Source organism: Telmatherina bonti (genome assembly GCF_933228915.1).
Source record: "Telmatherina bonti genome assembly, chromosome: 22".
Lineage (NCBI taxonomy): Eukaryota > Metazoa > Chordata > Actinopteri > Atheriniformes > Telmatherinidae > Telmatherina > Telmatherina bonti.
In genome coordinates, this window is record NC_136631.1 from 14,776,829 (window position 1) to 14,792,908 (window position 16,080).

Genomic DNA, 16,080 nt, shown 5'->3' on the forward strand with positions numbered 1-16,080 from the left:
CCTGAAGCTCATCTGCCGTTTTTCTCTTGTATATAGCCGAAGCAGGACATTTTGTCTTTGTTTCAAGCCCGACATGAATGAGTCAGTACACCACAGCCAAACAGAACCAAGATTAAATCTACCTTCTGACAACATTATAAAGTCCAGTTTATTCTAACCAGACCAGATTGTGTTTAACATATTTATTTTTGCAAAGTTAGCTTCAAAGCGGCGCTCCTGAGCTCGGGTGTCCCCAGTTGCTAAGCGGCATCCATCTAGCATCTTGTCTTTCTGCGCTTTCTCCAGCCAGTAAAAGTCTGCTATCAACTCTTGCCTCATCTCATGCTCTTCCACTTTTATCTCCCTCTTTTCCTCCCTTCCAGTAATGTCCCCGTGGATTTCTTTGTTAAATCAGCAAAAGTCAGTGTTCAAAACGGCCAATGGGTTGATGTTCTGTTGATGGACAGTATGTAGATATTTAAGGCCAAAAACAGTAAATAGGAACAGCGAAGACCAAAAATGGTGATTTAGAACAAGTTCCTGCAGTGTTCATCTTTTCAAAGTAAATGTTCAATTCTAACATATTATAAAGTATAAGACAGCTTTAATAGTAGGATGATGTAAGGAATTTGACTTTTCTTTTTCCCATCCAAATAATGTATATCATCCTTTTCGCCATATTGTTCATTGATTTAAAAAGAAAAAAAAGGTATTCAGGATAAATTAATCTTGTGATGTTCATGGTTGTCATATAACATACAGAATTCTGTCTAGTGTCCACTAAGTTCACCACAAGCTAATTAACATTTTATTTCTTCTCTGAAAAGACACACACCACCAGCCAAAATGATAGACTTTATCTATTGAGCAATGCTGCAAAAGCTAAAGTGATTTTCCCTCTAATCAGTGCTTTTGACATAAATGGACAGGGCTGCCATGGCAACAAGGCTCCACTGAAGTGGCTGAACTGCTTGGCTCCTTGCTTCTTTGATCTACACTTATGAACTGATGAAGCTATTGTTACCTTAGCTCAGAATGAGCAAAGTCGGTCCTCAAGGGCAACAGTACTGCAGGTTTTGGATGTTTCCAGCTGCAGAACACTTTAATCAGACTAATGGGTCAATGCTATGGCAGAACTTGACAACAAGCTTTTGAGGAGAGCCATTTAATTTTAATTAAATGAATGAATGAAATGAAAAATAGTTTATTAATCCCCAAAGGGAAATACAATAAAGTAGTATAATAAGTAATAATATAATATTACATTGTAATAAGTAGTAATCAGGTGTGCTGGAGCAGGGAAGCATGTAATACTTGCAATACCATGGCCATTGAGGACCTTACCTTATCAGGAAACATTGCCAAAATGCTCATTCTCCCTTTGGTAACACAAAACATGAGTTCACCAAGTCACACATGGCAAATTCACCTTTTTGTGATCTTAAAGTGGTGGATCTCATCACAGATGGACTTCAGGTACCGTTGTTTTGGGAGACGAGAAAGCAGAGTCTTGACGCTGCTGTTGAACTGTTCTTCACTTTCAAACTGGAAAACAATGATAAAGAGCAGGTGTTAAAACCAGAGATTATATAGGAATGAAAAATAAGCAAATGCTTGACATTGATACCAAATCCAGCAAACCCAAACACACTAAATTATAAACAGTCCAACAAAAAGCTACACAAAGTGTCATGTTTGTTAACGGATCTCAAGATGGAGGAAGTGGCCAGCATTTGCAGGCATAAACAAGGTTTTTCATCTGCAAACTTTAAGTCTATTTTTGCATGTCAAGTGTAGCAGAAGAGTGCAACCATGAAGCAACAAAGGGTTTATAGATTTTCTTTTTTTGGTTTCTCATGTGACTTTGGGTAATTTGCCACATTAAAACCAGCCCTTCCCGGCAGCACACACAGTGTATTGTCTTGGGTTTATATACTGAACATGTTGTCTTTAACACATGTGCTGCTGTAAAGGGCTGCCTGTATAGGTGGCCCATTCATTTACGGAGTGGAGGTTTTCTCTTATATAACTGCAGTGTTGAGAGCATTTTCAGCTTTCTTGCTCTTTCTTCACATTATAATTAGCCTTTGTGGAAAGGAAACTGGAATTTTATGAGCAAACGGCCTTGGTAAGAAGTTAGGAATGTGAATATTAACACCTCTTAAGAGTGTGTTTGGTTAACTGTGATGCATGTCCGTCACATATGTTGGCCTTGTGAAAGGAGTGTGAATGTAGACGTTCAGGTCTCAATGACTGTGGAAAAGTGCAGGGGAGTTCCCTCAGTCCGTTCTACATTAGACGGGACTGTAAGGAAGGAGACGGGATTCCCTCTTCCTGTCTCAGACCTTGACCTTTACTGGCTGTTCTTTCCATTTCCACCCCTCCCCATCCCAAGGCCTTCATTGGGATGCAAGCAGTTTATTAACTTTGCTTTTGATTAAGCTAGCGGGGAACCTACCTCCAGAGAGAGGAAGTTGATCAGTGTTTCCTTCTGCAAGTCCACCTGCAGAATAAAAACAAACAAAAGGGGATACACAGCCAAGCCTCATCTTACAATATAACAATACAACATTCTGCAATGAACTCAATTACTGAGAGAATTCAACAGAAAGAAATCTGACCATTATGGTGCGAAAATATTGTAATGGCTCCCAGGATTCATTCTGTTACGTTTTAGTCTGACTAACATACAAGCAGACTGTTGGCATGCAACATGGAAGCCCAGCAGCCCTGTGTAACTGCTAAACCAGCATCATGTTCCCTTTCAGTAACTACTGTTTATGGCAGCATTGCAGATGCAGTCCAGACCCCAACTGGGTTTAAACATGTATTTGAAATATGCAGCAACATTGTAAATAAGACAAGCGGGGAGGATTTACGTTAAGAGTATCTGGCCATAAATCTACAATGCAACCACAAATAAACTCAATATGGCAGCCATTTACTTCCACCCAAAATGACACGCTGGCCGCCCTCTGTTTAGTGTTCATTGTTCTGTAGTAACTGGAACAGATTCGAAGCCATCTCACCACCAGCAGGGGACTGAAGCACAAGGCAAATAACTATAAAAGGGGCTGCTCCTTCCTTGTTTGTTATTTTTATGATCAGAAGCCCTTTCCTCATTCTGTGATTTCACACATGAATTCAACAGATAAGGTGGGAATGAGGAAAAAAAAAAAGAAAAGAGTTGGGATTGAGAGAGATGAAAGGGGTAAAAAAAAAAAACAGTAGACTTACAGCCAGAACCTCAATGTCATTGCTCTTGTTCTGCAAATTGCTACTGAGATTCTGTAATCTTGTTTGGATCTGAAACGAGAGGAAAAGAGAATGTGAGATGAACAGAAATGGAAGAAAGAAAAGGAAATAATTGTTCCCATGAAAACAAAATAGTTGAAAAAAAATGTTCACATGCAGTCTTTATATAAGCAAAGCATTGGCTTGGCTTTAAGTTACAGCCATCAAATTCTTTATGAGTAATACTCCACTATAATCCTGACATGCATGAGACACAAGAAGAGGCTTTGTGGAAACATGGGTGTGACTTTCCCCACCAACATGTCGAAAAACCCAATCATCTTTATATACTGTATTAGCACATGGGCCTTGTGTAAGACTGGGATATGAAAACAGTTTCACAGCTTTAATGGTCTGGCTTGACATAAAGAACATCGGTCTGAAAGTTATGTTGTCGTTGATTGGTTCTGCAGTGTAACACAAGAAAAAAGTAACTAAAAATGCAGCTTCAAACTGGCCCAGCGCACTTTGGTTGAAAAGCTCACAGCTTGTGTCTACACAGAAGCTTTAGTAAAAGCTGAGAGGTCACAGCTGACTTTGTTTAAGTGGGTCACAAGCCGTAAATTCAGCGGGGTCACTGCTGCAGAGATGTGTTGTGATGGGCGAGTGGAGGGCAGGCCTGTAAAGCCCCACATTCTGTACAGAAAACATATCTGGAGTCAAAGTATCCCGCGACTGTCTTTGTGATCATTGTTAAAAAGAAAACGAGGTGAGACAGACAAGTAGTAAACGCAGAAGATAGTTACTTTGCTTTGGTTTATGGGTTTATTTATGAAAAGATGTGTAATAATTGAAAGGGATGGAAGGATTAAACAGAGAAAAGTGTTTGGGAAGCAAAAAAATAAACAAACAAACCACAAATCTAATATCCAAAAACACAAGTAAGCTCTTAAGAGGAGCTTAATTGTGTTTTATTGTGCCTTTGTGCATCACAAACCTGAATCTCGTAGCGTCGTCTAGTGCTAGCAGAAACTTTCTCTGGGCCGATGACGTTCACGTTCATGTTGGTTGTGCTGCTGCTCCCATGCTGCTCCGAAGAGCCTGGAGATAGTTTGCCACAGTTACACACTCATGAAACCACAAGATAGGCTACATCTAACAGGAACGCACAGGGATCTAAAACATTCTCTTTTCCAACTACTTATTGGTTTAATAAAAACGGCCGGCGGCAAAACTGGTGGGGAATCGAACAATTGAGCTCATTCTCCTGTGCCTGCATTTGCTCATCATAGCATTTAGACATATCCAAACTGTATGAAAACAGTAGCGCGCTTGTTTTATGCTCCTGTAAGACGTTACCCTCACACACATCCAGTTTCTAGAAGGTGATGTAACGCCATGGCTCTCAGTACCTGTGCTGTTGAGCAGCGACCCTTTCGGGTTTTGAAGGGTCATGCTTTCGGAGATTTCTCTGCTCAGACACAAGGACGACATTCATAAGAACAACTCCTGAACTTGGTTTCTGGGCATCTGAACAGCACGTCGCACAAAATCGTTTTACCTGATGTATCGCTCGTCAAAGAATTTGGTCCGACATTTCTGAATGATGTGGTCCACCAAGTCCGACTCTGGAATTCGTTTCTCTGACTGTCTGTCCTTCTCAAAGGATTTTACCTTCGGGAAGAAAATCTCTTTTACATGTGCTGATCTATACGACATTCCCAGAACAGCATCTTAGAGAAACAGTCTATAGTCTCCTCTTATATTAAGAATACAATGGATAATATAGAAGTCATTTATTGTAAAGCTTGTTGATGCCAAGTGAACCCAAAGAACAGATGCAGAAAACAGAGGATTCTCTAGCTTGAAGAGTGTTTGTTCACCTTGACATATTGTCCTTCTTTGTCAGACACGAGGGCCATGCATGTGATGCCTGCCAGCCTGCAATACTCCAAAAGCGTCTCCTGAGACTGAACATATAAAATGGGGGGGGGGGGGGGGGTATTAAGCACAATTCAAAGCACTCAAATGAGTCGTGACAATAGAGGTTAGACAGTATAGCAGAAACTATGGACTGTGTACTGGCTTTTGCAACTAGGCGCTGTCCAGTGTGGCCTGTGTGGGCTCTCAATTTCAGAGAAGTACAAGCCGCTGACAGCTCAGAGCCCTCACACAAGAGTGTTTTCCTTCATGAATTACTGAAGGATCACAATTCAACATGGAAATACATAGGAATTATATAATTAAAGTGTCACAGTTCCCCATTTCAGCTGTTACTGATCTTGTTGCTGAATGATTGAAGAAAATGTAGCTGAGAAACATGAGCTGAAATGTGATGGCAAGAAAGTGTTGACAGTGGCCTTAAAGCTCTTCTGCGACAGCATTCATTGAGTTAAAACAAGCAAGGGACTGTTTTGAATCCAAGGAACAAGCAGTGAACTGGGACTTGTGACCATAATCAGTTTAAATTCAGGCAATGCACTTGATCATAATGACGAGTGTGTATGCATACATCTGTTTTAGCCTAATTTTTTCTCATTTACTTCTGTTTGACTCCCCCTTTGGACTTGCTAGTAAGGGTGTGGAAAAAACCCTGCAGTGTGCTTGTATATATACACGAGTGCCAGATTGCCCTGTCTTCATGAAAGCTTTCACACTTCCTCTTTTCTTACAACTTTCTTACTGCCACATTGAATCACGTCAAAGGTACTGGTAAGCTTCTTCCCAGGGGCAGATGGGCAGCTTGGGCTTGTTGCTGACGGCATGTGGAAGGTGTTTGCCATATTTGGTTAATAAAAGCTAAAAGAATGAAACCGTCTCCTGGGGGTGAATTATAAGTCCCTGTTAAGACGCCAGCATGTGAACTGCTAAGAAAAGTCAGAAGAGGGGGAGTGATGGGTGCAAAGCTCTGAACGAGGTGTCCTGACCAGCTTTTCACTGACTAAAAAGCACTGCGTGCATATACAACCAAAATACACTTTAAAACACCCTTGATAATTTGGAGCTTAATAACTTAATGGCTTGTTTTCAGTGAGACCTCTGAGGAGTCTGGAGAAATAATGGTGGACAAATGCTTGTGTCCTGTGCTGCTAACAATGAGGACCATTAAAGCAAACAGTCAATGCAGAGGTGGAGAGTTAAAGCAACAATAGGTTTAATGAGCAGGAGAGGAAAAAACAGGAGGGCATTAAAATGCTGGTAAAGGAAAGTGGCAGGGAGGTAGTTTACACAAACAGGCCTGAGATCAGATTGTCACATTAACATGAAGAATGTGGCAAAGGCACGACATCAGAAGTTTTGAACCGGAGGATGAAAAGCTTCATGTTGAGAGGACTGATTTCAGCCGGGCTATCCCGCTACATAAGAAGTGTGTCTCACATGGCGTCTTTTATAACAGAAATAATGGTATAGTGTCATGCGAGTTAATCTTTTTCAAATGCAAGCACCAAGCAGAGCTCAGGCTGTGATAATTACCATTTCTGATCCCATCTTTACAGGTCTGAAATTACGAATGAACAGTATTTAGCTCAAGATTAGGACCTAAGTGTTGCCCTCTGTGGGATGCAGGAGGTTACTACAGAATTAGACAGAGGTACCCAGAAATGCATCTTTTTGAATGTTTCCCATTGTTAAATCATACAAATGCTTTTTTTTTTTTAAAGATAGATTCTATTAGGCTCTGATAAAATTCAGTACAAGGTTAAGCTCATAATTTGGTGTTGAAAATGAGCATCATGTAGAGAAAAGTGCCATGAAAAGCATTAATAAATCAAATATGCAAATGCCTATACTTTTTGAAGTTTAATGTTTTTTATAATCTACCAGATAAAAACTAAAGAAATATTCCTGGCCTAACTTGTAACTATTTCAAAAATTTACATAAGCTGGCAGCACAACAGTGCAACAGTTTTAGTAACACTTTCTGACATATTCTAGTTCTATCATTAAGTCAATTATTTGATCAAACATAGTGACAATACTAAATAACCTACAAAAACAGGAAAAAAGTTACCCTAAAGCTAGAATAAGGGCAATAAATAAAAAAATTAATGCATTTTTAAATTACTTAGTGGTATAAACAACACATTTAAATGCAGCTTTTTTGTTAAAGTCTCACATGCAGTTAGATTTGTTTTTTAACACGGCATTATCTGCACACCTGCATCTAAAACAACTTTTATGTCCCTATTTTTACTTTAAAAAAATGTGATTTCCTGGAAAACTTCTACATTTTTCATTACAGGCTTTACATGGGGGATTTTTTTGGTGACATTTTTATTTGTTACCAGTCAAGGACGTAATAAACCCGGATTTTTTTTTTTTTTTTTGGACAGATTGACGTTTAAAGGTGACACCTCCTCTCCCAAGCAAACCTTTTACCCTCCATTTAAAAGATATACTCCTCCCTTGCTGCTCATTATCACGTCTTGGCGGTGATGAGTAAGCGATTGGAAAAGGAGTGTACTCACTATAAATTCAAGATGGGAAGCTGATGTGGACGAGTGACGTCATTGGTCTCATTTTAGAAGAAACAAGTAAATATAGACAGAAAAAGTTTCCCACCATTTTCACTACATAATAATAAACCGTCATCCTGCTAACCTGTGAGACATCGTAGGCGATGTCTGCAGAGACGCCGGTGCTCCACAGCTTCTGGACAACATTAATGGCTCGGGACATTGATGAATGTCCTACAGGGACCACCAGAGCATCGCAGGAGCTCACTGTTGGCTGATGCAAAGAACAATAAGCACGATCACACCCCTTCAAATACTATAAATAGAAAGAACTGCAGTTTAAAACACATTTGGATCATAAATTATTTTATTTTAGACAGTTTCAAACTTGAATTCAAAATTTAGAAAATGACGTGGCTCCAAAAATAACTCCACGGAATTGAGAGCCACAGTGATCATAGTTATTAACATGTTTCTAAAAGTAGCTGTGTGGCAGCCAACTGCTGTAAAAAGGCATCATTAAATATGAAACTCTGCCTGCTGCTCCTTCATTACAATAATCAAGAATGTCAAACCAGTGTGTGTGTGTCTGTGTGTGTGTCTCACTGGCTCCTCCATGTTGGCAATGGCAGCACAGACTTTGTCCAAAGCAACACTGGCTCCCACTGCACAGGGGACCGGCACTGTGGAGGCTGGCCCTCGAAATTCTAGGATCTTGTTAAAACAAAGTCAAAATAAGTTGCAACATCAACACAGCTGCGTACGGAATAAAGACAGAAAGAACAGAAGAAAAAAAAACAGGCTTCACATGTGGGTGAATTAAAACTATCCATGAACAAATATCAGACAATAATGTGCTTTTCATAACTTCATGCTAACCTTTTTACTGGTTACCTCTCCTAAGGAGCCGGTGTCTGTCTGTCCGTCTGTGAACAACTTGACACAAAAAGAAACTACTGGACAGATTTTTATGATCTTTTTTCTAGGAATGGGTTTTGGTCTAACTTTTGTGTGAGTGATCAGGATCCAGGAATTTTTTTTAACAATACTTTATCACTGTGAGATCCAAAAGATCCAGGAGAAGTTCCCAAGAGGTTTTACAAGATATCAAAGTTATGCCTGGATCAGATGACATCATTTTTTATCATTCACTATGGTTGCTATATTAGAGCAACAGACATGGTGGCATAAATTTGTTCATTGTCTTGTGTCGGCAAATGGCCACACTACAGGAATGGCACTGGAGCCCTGTGTGCTGCTGAGCACAGAGTGGGACAAGCAAGGTGATGGTGGCTGGTGGACGCTCTAACTTCCATGAGAACACATAGTTGATGAGTTGTTGATGTACCCTGAGGAACTTGAACCCCATGAAAATTTTGTCTCAGGGAGTTCTAGTAGCGTGTATCAGCACAGTATGACCTCATCAGAGCTTCCTCTTTCCGGATGTTTGTGGATTTTATAGCAAGGCATATTTGTTCCAGAACACAGAACATCTCTGCACGGTGTATGCTCCATTTAGCTACATGATACATTAAGAAATGGGAAAGTAAAGTAATAAGTAGTGATCTTACTTTTCAACAAGTAACAAGTAAAGGCAATATTATCAGAACTTCTGTAGTAATGACCGCAACAACTTTTATGTGGGAACACGTCAAGAGGACAAAAAACTAAATTCTGATACGTCACACTTATGTGTTGTGGTCGCCAGTCTTTCATTTTGTTATACGACACAGGAAAAGATGATTGTTCTGCGATCCCACAACCAGTAATCAGAAATGACAGTCTGATTTTTGTCATGTTTGTCTGCAACATGTCTGTCAGGTCAAAATCAGGCTCAAATTGTGTTCTGATCCAGGCTTTAGATCTGGATTTCTGGCAAAATTCTGGATATTATGATACAGAACAGGAAGAAAAAAAAGTGGATCTTTGGAAATTTCATCACTTCAAGAAAAAAAGATTAAGATATAAACATTCAACAAACACTACAATGTATCCAAGACACTGTGGATTTATTATCAATGAATCTAGTAATCTAAATAAAGTGTGTAACATATAACTCCCACAGGATCTGAAACTCTGCACAGACCTGAAGGACTTCTCTCTTAAAGCTAGAAAGGTGCTAATAGAAAACCAGCAGTGTCAGCACTATGAGTTATATGAATATGTATGCATGTATATATGTGTATGTTTTTTGTTTTTATAAGCTGTTGTAGATTTTTTAAATACCTTTTAAATTGTATGCCATCGCCTGCCCTGGGACTGCAGATGGAAACTAGCTAAGGCTAAATCTGGTGTAAAGCATCTTTTGATAATGTTTTCACACATGCTCCCTGACAAATAAACTAATAAACACACAATAAAATGAATGTAGGACTATAACATCAGGTGAAAATCACAAAATGGGTGGAAACAAACTGCTTGGTGGAGGTTTGCGCTCTCTCAGAGCTTTACTAGTTTTAATGTGTGGAGTATGGATGGAAGACTAAAACCCACCAAGTGGTCGTAGCGTCCTCCAGCAGCCACGATATCCGGCACAGTTCGCTTGCGTTTCTTGACGAAAGCCACAAACTGGAAGATGACTCCAGAGTGGTGCTGCACCTTATACACCAACCCCAAGTTGACCACCACCTATCCAGGAGATCAACACATGTAATACAAACAAAACACAAAAGTGGCTTTTTTCTGTTTTTACAATTCCTCAGAATCCAAATCACCCTCATTTTAACGCATAATCTGCGCAGGAGGACAGTGAGCTCCTCCAAGTCCTTGATACCCTGCTTGGCTAGCTGGGTGACAGCCGTCTTCTGTTTGGTGAGCAATGTCAGAAGTGGTGCCAGTTCCTGCAGATTCCCCTTCTGTTCTATGTACTTATACAAAGTCTGCAGCTAAAATCAACAGGTGAGGAAGGACATCAGTGAGTACAGTAAATGTACTGCTTCAGATCCAGGTATCTTTGGAACCGTGGAGTGAACACTTACGGTGTTGGTTGAAAGGGAAAAGTTGCAGAACTTCGCTTCTACCTCACGTTTGGTCAGCTTTTCACTCTGTAGCCAACACATACATTTAAAAGAAAAAAAGTGTGGCATGGTTTACATTAGCCAATAACACAGCAGCATATGGTCAAACCAGGATATTTATAAAAGCTGGCACATGATGCGTGACCTGCACTGACCATGGCATCGCAAAGTATGTTGGAGGCCTGGTTCAGTTTGTCCTCCGGAACGCCGCTGTGGAGCAAGATGGCCTTCAACAAGCTGGTGTGGTTCAGGTAGATATTATAGTTCCTTTCCTGTAGCCATAAACACACCTTTAACCCTCGCAGCTGCAATTACAGTCAATAGCAACAGCATCTCTGCACAATCACCACCTCAGCGAATAATAACTGTTGTGTCCGGCTGCCTTCTCATTCTGTCTGACTCACATATTGTTAAAAGCTTCCACACAAGGTGCAGGGCAGTGAAGAGGATCAGAAACAGCATCTATTAGGGATGAAGTATGGGCCAGACCCAAGGTTGACTGGGTTCGTAAAGCATCCAAAAAAAAAAAGAAAAAAAAAAAAAAAGAAAAAAAAAAAGCTGCGACTGAAGACTGGCATAGCACCAGGGTGGACGAGGACAGGAAATGGATTGTACTGGACAGGAGGGAAGGAACCGGATAGAGCTACGCATAGCAGATTTACAACATAAACAATAAATACATTGTAAATCACTCAGGCTTACACATACTTTGGTATGTTGAGAATGTGGGTGGGAAGTAAAGGGGAAAAAACAAAGGGTGAAGCTGGGCTGATGGCATTTGTGGGAAAATAAGACAGAATGATACATCAGCCAGGGCACAAACTTAATGAGAACCACAGAAACTCTGTTCAAAACAGATGCAGATCGTGTGTGTAGAACCTGTAGCGCCGGGAACTCCTGGATTATTTCGGAGATGGTGTAAATCGTTTCGGCGTCGGGGAGAAGACTGTTGGTGACGGGTGTGATGATGTCAAAGGCACATTCCAGGAGCTCCCTCGGGTGTGCACGATCCAGCTTCCTGGGGCGGAACACACGCTCAATGCTGTACCTTATTAGGGAAAAATTATATTTAAACACACAATTAAGTACAAATAAAATATGATGATAATCAGTCTGCTTGCTATGATGCTAGACAGGACAGAGTATGCATGAAAGAATAACTGAATCTTAATACAAGAGAAGAAAAAACATGAATTAAAAGCTTATATTTCAGGTGAAATTGTCTTGCAGTTTGATATCAAATGTATTTCCATTAAAGCTTCATGCAGAGTTTCAACTTCTCAAAAGTTCAGCGCTCTTTGTCTTGTTTCTCATTTCAAAATACACCAAATAATCTCATTGGGTTAGAGGCCAGAATGGTAGACAAGGCACCTCAGCATGAAGAGCCTTAGATGACAAGACCATGCTGCTATAATGTGTCCAGAAGGTGGTTTAAATACATCTCGGTGAAATAAGCAATGCTTTACCTGAAAACAATATTCTCTGCATTAAAGCCTGTTGCATTTCAAGTATTATTCAGAATTAAAAGGACCTTCACAGATGTTCAATCACGGATCCCTTTTTTAAAACCGTGTATCAGATGCACATTCTTTCAGATCATTTACAACCAGTAAGAAACCAGTTTCTTCTTTACACCAATTTTTCTTAAATAAGCTGTGTTTCTGAATCTTCTTTATCGCCAACATTTAAGAGTTTTAAATTGTATTTTTATAAAACATGGTGAACTTTTTATTTTTTAAGATTCACTTGGGGAGATCCCTCCTGTTGTTTTTTTCATTCTCTGCTCAAAAAATAAAGGGAACACTTAATAAATGAAATATTGTGGTTGAAAAATCTTAATAGTGGAATATGGTAATGTCCAATGGAAATCAAAAGGATTCCCCATGGAGGTCTGGATTCAGAACCACACTCAAATTAAAAGTGGAAAGATCAGATCACAGGGTAATCCAACTTCTTTAAAAATCCTGCGAGACAAAAAAAAAAGAGGTTCAGTGTGTGTGTGTGGTCTTCACATGCCTATATGTACTCCTGCAAAGTCTGGCCATGCTCCTGATGAGACGACACATGTTCTCTCGAGGGCTCCCCTCCCAGACCTGGGAATCAGGGCATCAGTCAACCACTGGACAGTCTGTGGTGCAGTGTGGTGGTGGATGGACTGACACATTATGTCTCAGAGGTGCTGGGTTAGATTTTGGTCTGGTTAACACTCCATAGCATCAATGCCTTTGTAATGCAGGAACTGCTGACACTCCAGCCATATGAGACCCAGCACTGTTATCCATAAGAAGGAACCCAGGTCTCATTGCAAAAGCGTGTTATCCGACAATGTGTCAGAGGATCTCATCGCAGTACCTAATGGCAGTCAGGGTACCGGTGGCCTACACATGGAGGTCTGTATAAGAACATGCATCCCAAAACTATCACTGATCCACTGCCAAAGCAGTCATGCTTGAGGAATGCATGAGAAGCAGCATTTTCATCAAGGCGTCTCCAGACTCTCACATTTGTTACATCTGCTCAGTGTGAAGCTGCGTATCTGTAAAAAGCACAGGGCACCAATGGCCAATATGCCAATCCTGGTATTTTCTGGCATATGCCAACCAGGCTGTATGGTATTAAGTGGGACCTCATGGAGTCTGTTTCTGACTGTTTGAGCAGAAACATACACACTAGTGGCCTGCTGGAGGTCATTTTGTTGGGTTCTGGCAGTGTTCCGTTTTCCTCCCACAACCCCCTTCCAAGTCTCCTGGCAATCCTTCATACCACAGCACGCATGGATGTGCCATCCTGGTTGAGCTGCTCCACCTGAGCAACTTTTACAAGTTGCAGGAAGCAGCTCATGTTACCTCTCGTGGCGAGGACACAGTCAAAATACAACAGGGCCAACAATCAGCCAGGGAACATGAAGACAAGGAAATGGTCAGTAGCCACCACCTGCAGGTCCATTCCTTTATAGAAGTTGCTATTTGCACATGTTTTCTGTTACAATTGTACAACAACAAGTCATATTGATTCACTATCAATGGTGATGAAGATGTGTTTTCTTTCATTTTTTGAGCAGAGTAAACGATAAAGTAATTGTTACCAAATAACATAATTACTTGTAAGATATTTTTCTTTTAAATTAATTAAATATAGAGTTTGCAAATCATTGGATTGTGTTAATTCCATGATATACAATGACAGCGCTAGTTGAAAAGAATGCTACTTTAAAAAAAAAACACAACTACAACTGCAAAGAAATATGTTACAGATGTATTAAATCATTCTTTACCTCTTCATGTGTGTAACATTATTGCGGGCAACAAATCTTGCAAACGCCATCTAAAGTGAAAACAGAGTGGAGACATTGCGTTTACGTATAATGACGGTGCAGCCAGGTTGTAATCAATCACAGCGTGGAAACAAGTATTTAGTCCTCAGGGTTTCCTGGGACAGCAGGATCTCAGGGCGGCTGCTGATTGCAACCTCACACTGCATGTGCTTGATACAAATAGCTCTGTAATTGGTGTTTGTGTGTAAGCGTGGACATGCACCCCAGTGGATGCTGTGTGTGTCGGACTCACACGAAGGTCATAGGGCAGTGCAACGAGCATTCCGCTGTGGTCCATGAAGCAGGCCAACTCACTGCCATCATACAACTTCCTGTCTCTAGGGAGGAGTAGAGGTGTCTGGAGACGAACTGCACCTGAAGACAAATGTTAAAAGATCACAGCTATTTTTCCTCCCCCATCCCTGAAAGAACTGATGCATGCAAGTAGATGCAAACAAGCACAGCTGGACACAATCAACAATGTGCACAAAAGCGAAACAAACATAGATGCTGCCCAATAGTGTTGTTTAGCTGCCTCACGCTGCAGCAGATGTTTGGGTCCCTAAAACAAGCTGCAACAGGTCATGAGTCCAACTGGTTTGTGGTAAACAAAGGCTAATGCTCGCATGCACACACATCAAACAGAGACAGTCTACTCACTGTGCTTCTTAAAGATCCTGGTGATGGTTTCATAGACATGCTGCTGCAATTTGGCATTGCTGAAGCTGAAGCTGCCCTGAAGTGAGAGCAAACAAACAGTCTCTGTTAGGGACGGATTAAGTACAAAAGGCCTTCTGCTCTTCTGTTAAATGTAACATGAGAGAAAAAGAATGGGCAGCACAGCTATGTTTGTGCCTGTAGCGACATCTACAGGTAGAAAGGGGAAATAACGGTAATTATTTCTGAGGACACCTGTAGGAAACTCATGTCAAAACGGTCCCCACCCTGGAGTGTTTTAAGTCTCGTCTTATGACTCACTTTTATTCTCTGGCTTTTAACTCCGGGTGAGTTGTGTGGTCCTCTGTGTCTTTTTATTTTATTTCATTTTATTAAATTATTTATAGGTTGTTTACCTGTTTATTGGGATTGACCTTAAGCTAATTACTTTGTATTTATTTATTTATGTATTTATTTTAGTATTGTAACATTGTTTTTGTTTTATTCTGTACAGCACTTTGGAAACTGTTTACGTTTATAGAATGTGCTATATAAATAAAGTGGATTGGATTGGATGTTGAAGAAACCCCAATCATCGCCAGATATTCTATTCGATTGTCATTTGGCAGATGCTTTTATCCAAAGCAAACAAAGGTGATAAGTGATTAATTAACCAAAGCAATGCATGCATGTCTTGCGGATTGGAGGAAGACACAGTATCCAGAGAATACCCACGCATACACGGGGTAAAGCATGCAGTCTCCCATATAAAGGCCACCATTTGAACCTACCCCCAGCCAAGACTCAACTCAGCGGCCTTCTTGCTGTGACGCCGCAGTGCTAACCACTACGCCACCGGGCTGCCATATTTATCTTGCTTTTGATGAAGGTGGATTAAGCTAAATTTGGGAATGAAATATACTGATCCCTGTCCCAGTGGTGTGTTCTGAGAAGTGCAGACCCGTCTGATCAAAACAAATCCACTAGAATCCGGACTTTTCAATCTGAGATACAGCTGAACATGCCCCCACCTTCGACAGTGAATGGGGATTTCACATAAAGTAAGCATTCACTCCCAGTACACAGCTTTCTACACTGTCTTGATTAGAATGAGTTTGTTTTTTAAAGACACATTACAAACATTATGCCATTTTCCCCGTCATGCACCCCTTATTGACGGCTAATTCAGCATCTATCTTGAATCTTACCTGACCTGTTAGCTCTCTCCAGCCAGCAAAAGACAATCTTACAATAACTATTGTAAGATAGCGAAAGGTCACGTCTCAGATGTAAAAGTTGTAAAGTGCGGTTTCTCAACCTCAGGATGCTGCTGAGTAGTAGCGGCTTTAGAAATGCTCATGATAGATGTCACAGTGTCCTTGATCAAGTCCAGGACGTGGAGTTTTAAGGTAAAAAAGTTACG

At 40.6% G+C, this 16,080-nt stretch overlaps 1 protein-coding gene across 4 annotated transcripts in view; it reads right to left on the reverse strand.

The window, feature by feature from the left end:
* eif2ak4 (eukaryotic translation initiation factor 2 alpha kinase 4) overlaps positions 1-16,080 on the reverse strand; it is a 30,340-nt gene that overhangs the window by 2,750 nt on the left and 11,510 nt on the right. For all 4 annotated transcript variants that reach the window (XM_079261761.1, XM_079261759.1, XM_079261758.1 and 1 more), the window contains 17 exons: positions 14,661-14,736; positions 14,254-14,375; positions 13,962-14,011; positions 11,567-11,735; positions 10,843-10,959; positions 10,649-10,714; positions 10,385-10,555; positions 10,164-10,298; positions 8,277-8,384; positions 7,816-7,944; positions 5,097-5,183; positions 4,775-4,887; positions 4,626-4,684; positions 4,211-4,314; positions 3,217-3,285; positions 2,438-2,482; positions 1,409-1,524 (listed from right to left, as the gene is read on the reverse strand). In XM_079261761.1, coding sequence (XP_079117887.1) covers positions 1,409-1,524; positions 2,438-2,482; positions 3,217-3,285; positions 4,211-4,314; positions 4,626-4,684; positions 4,775-4,887; positions 5,097-5,183; positions 7,816-7,944; positions 8,277-8,384; positions 10,164-10,298; positions 10,385-10,555; positions 10,649-10,714; positions 10,843-10,959; positions 11,567-11,735; positions 13,962-14,011; positions 14,254-14,375; positions 14,661-14,736 — 1,736 coding nt within the window. The remainder of the gene's footprint in view (positions 1-1,408; positions 1,525-2,437; positions 2,483-3,216; positions 3,286-4,210; positions 4,315-4,625; positions 4,685-4,774; positions 4,888-5,096; positions 5,184-7,815; positions 7,945-8,276; positions 8,385-10,163; positions 10,299-10,384; positions 10,556-10,648; positions 10,715-10,842; positions 10,960-11,566; positions 11,736-13,961; positions 14,012-14,253; positions 14,376-14,660; positions 14,737-16,080) is intronic.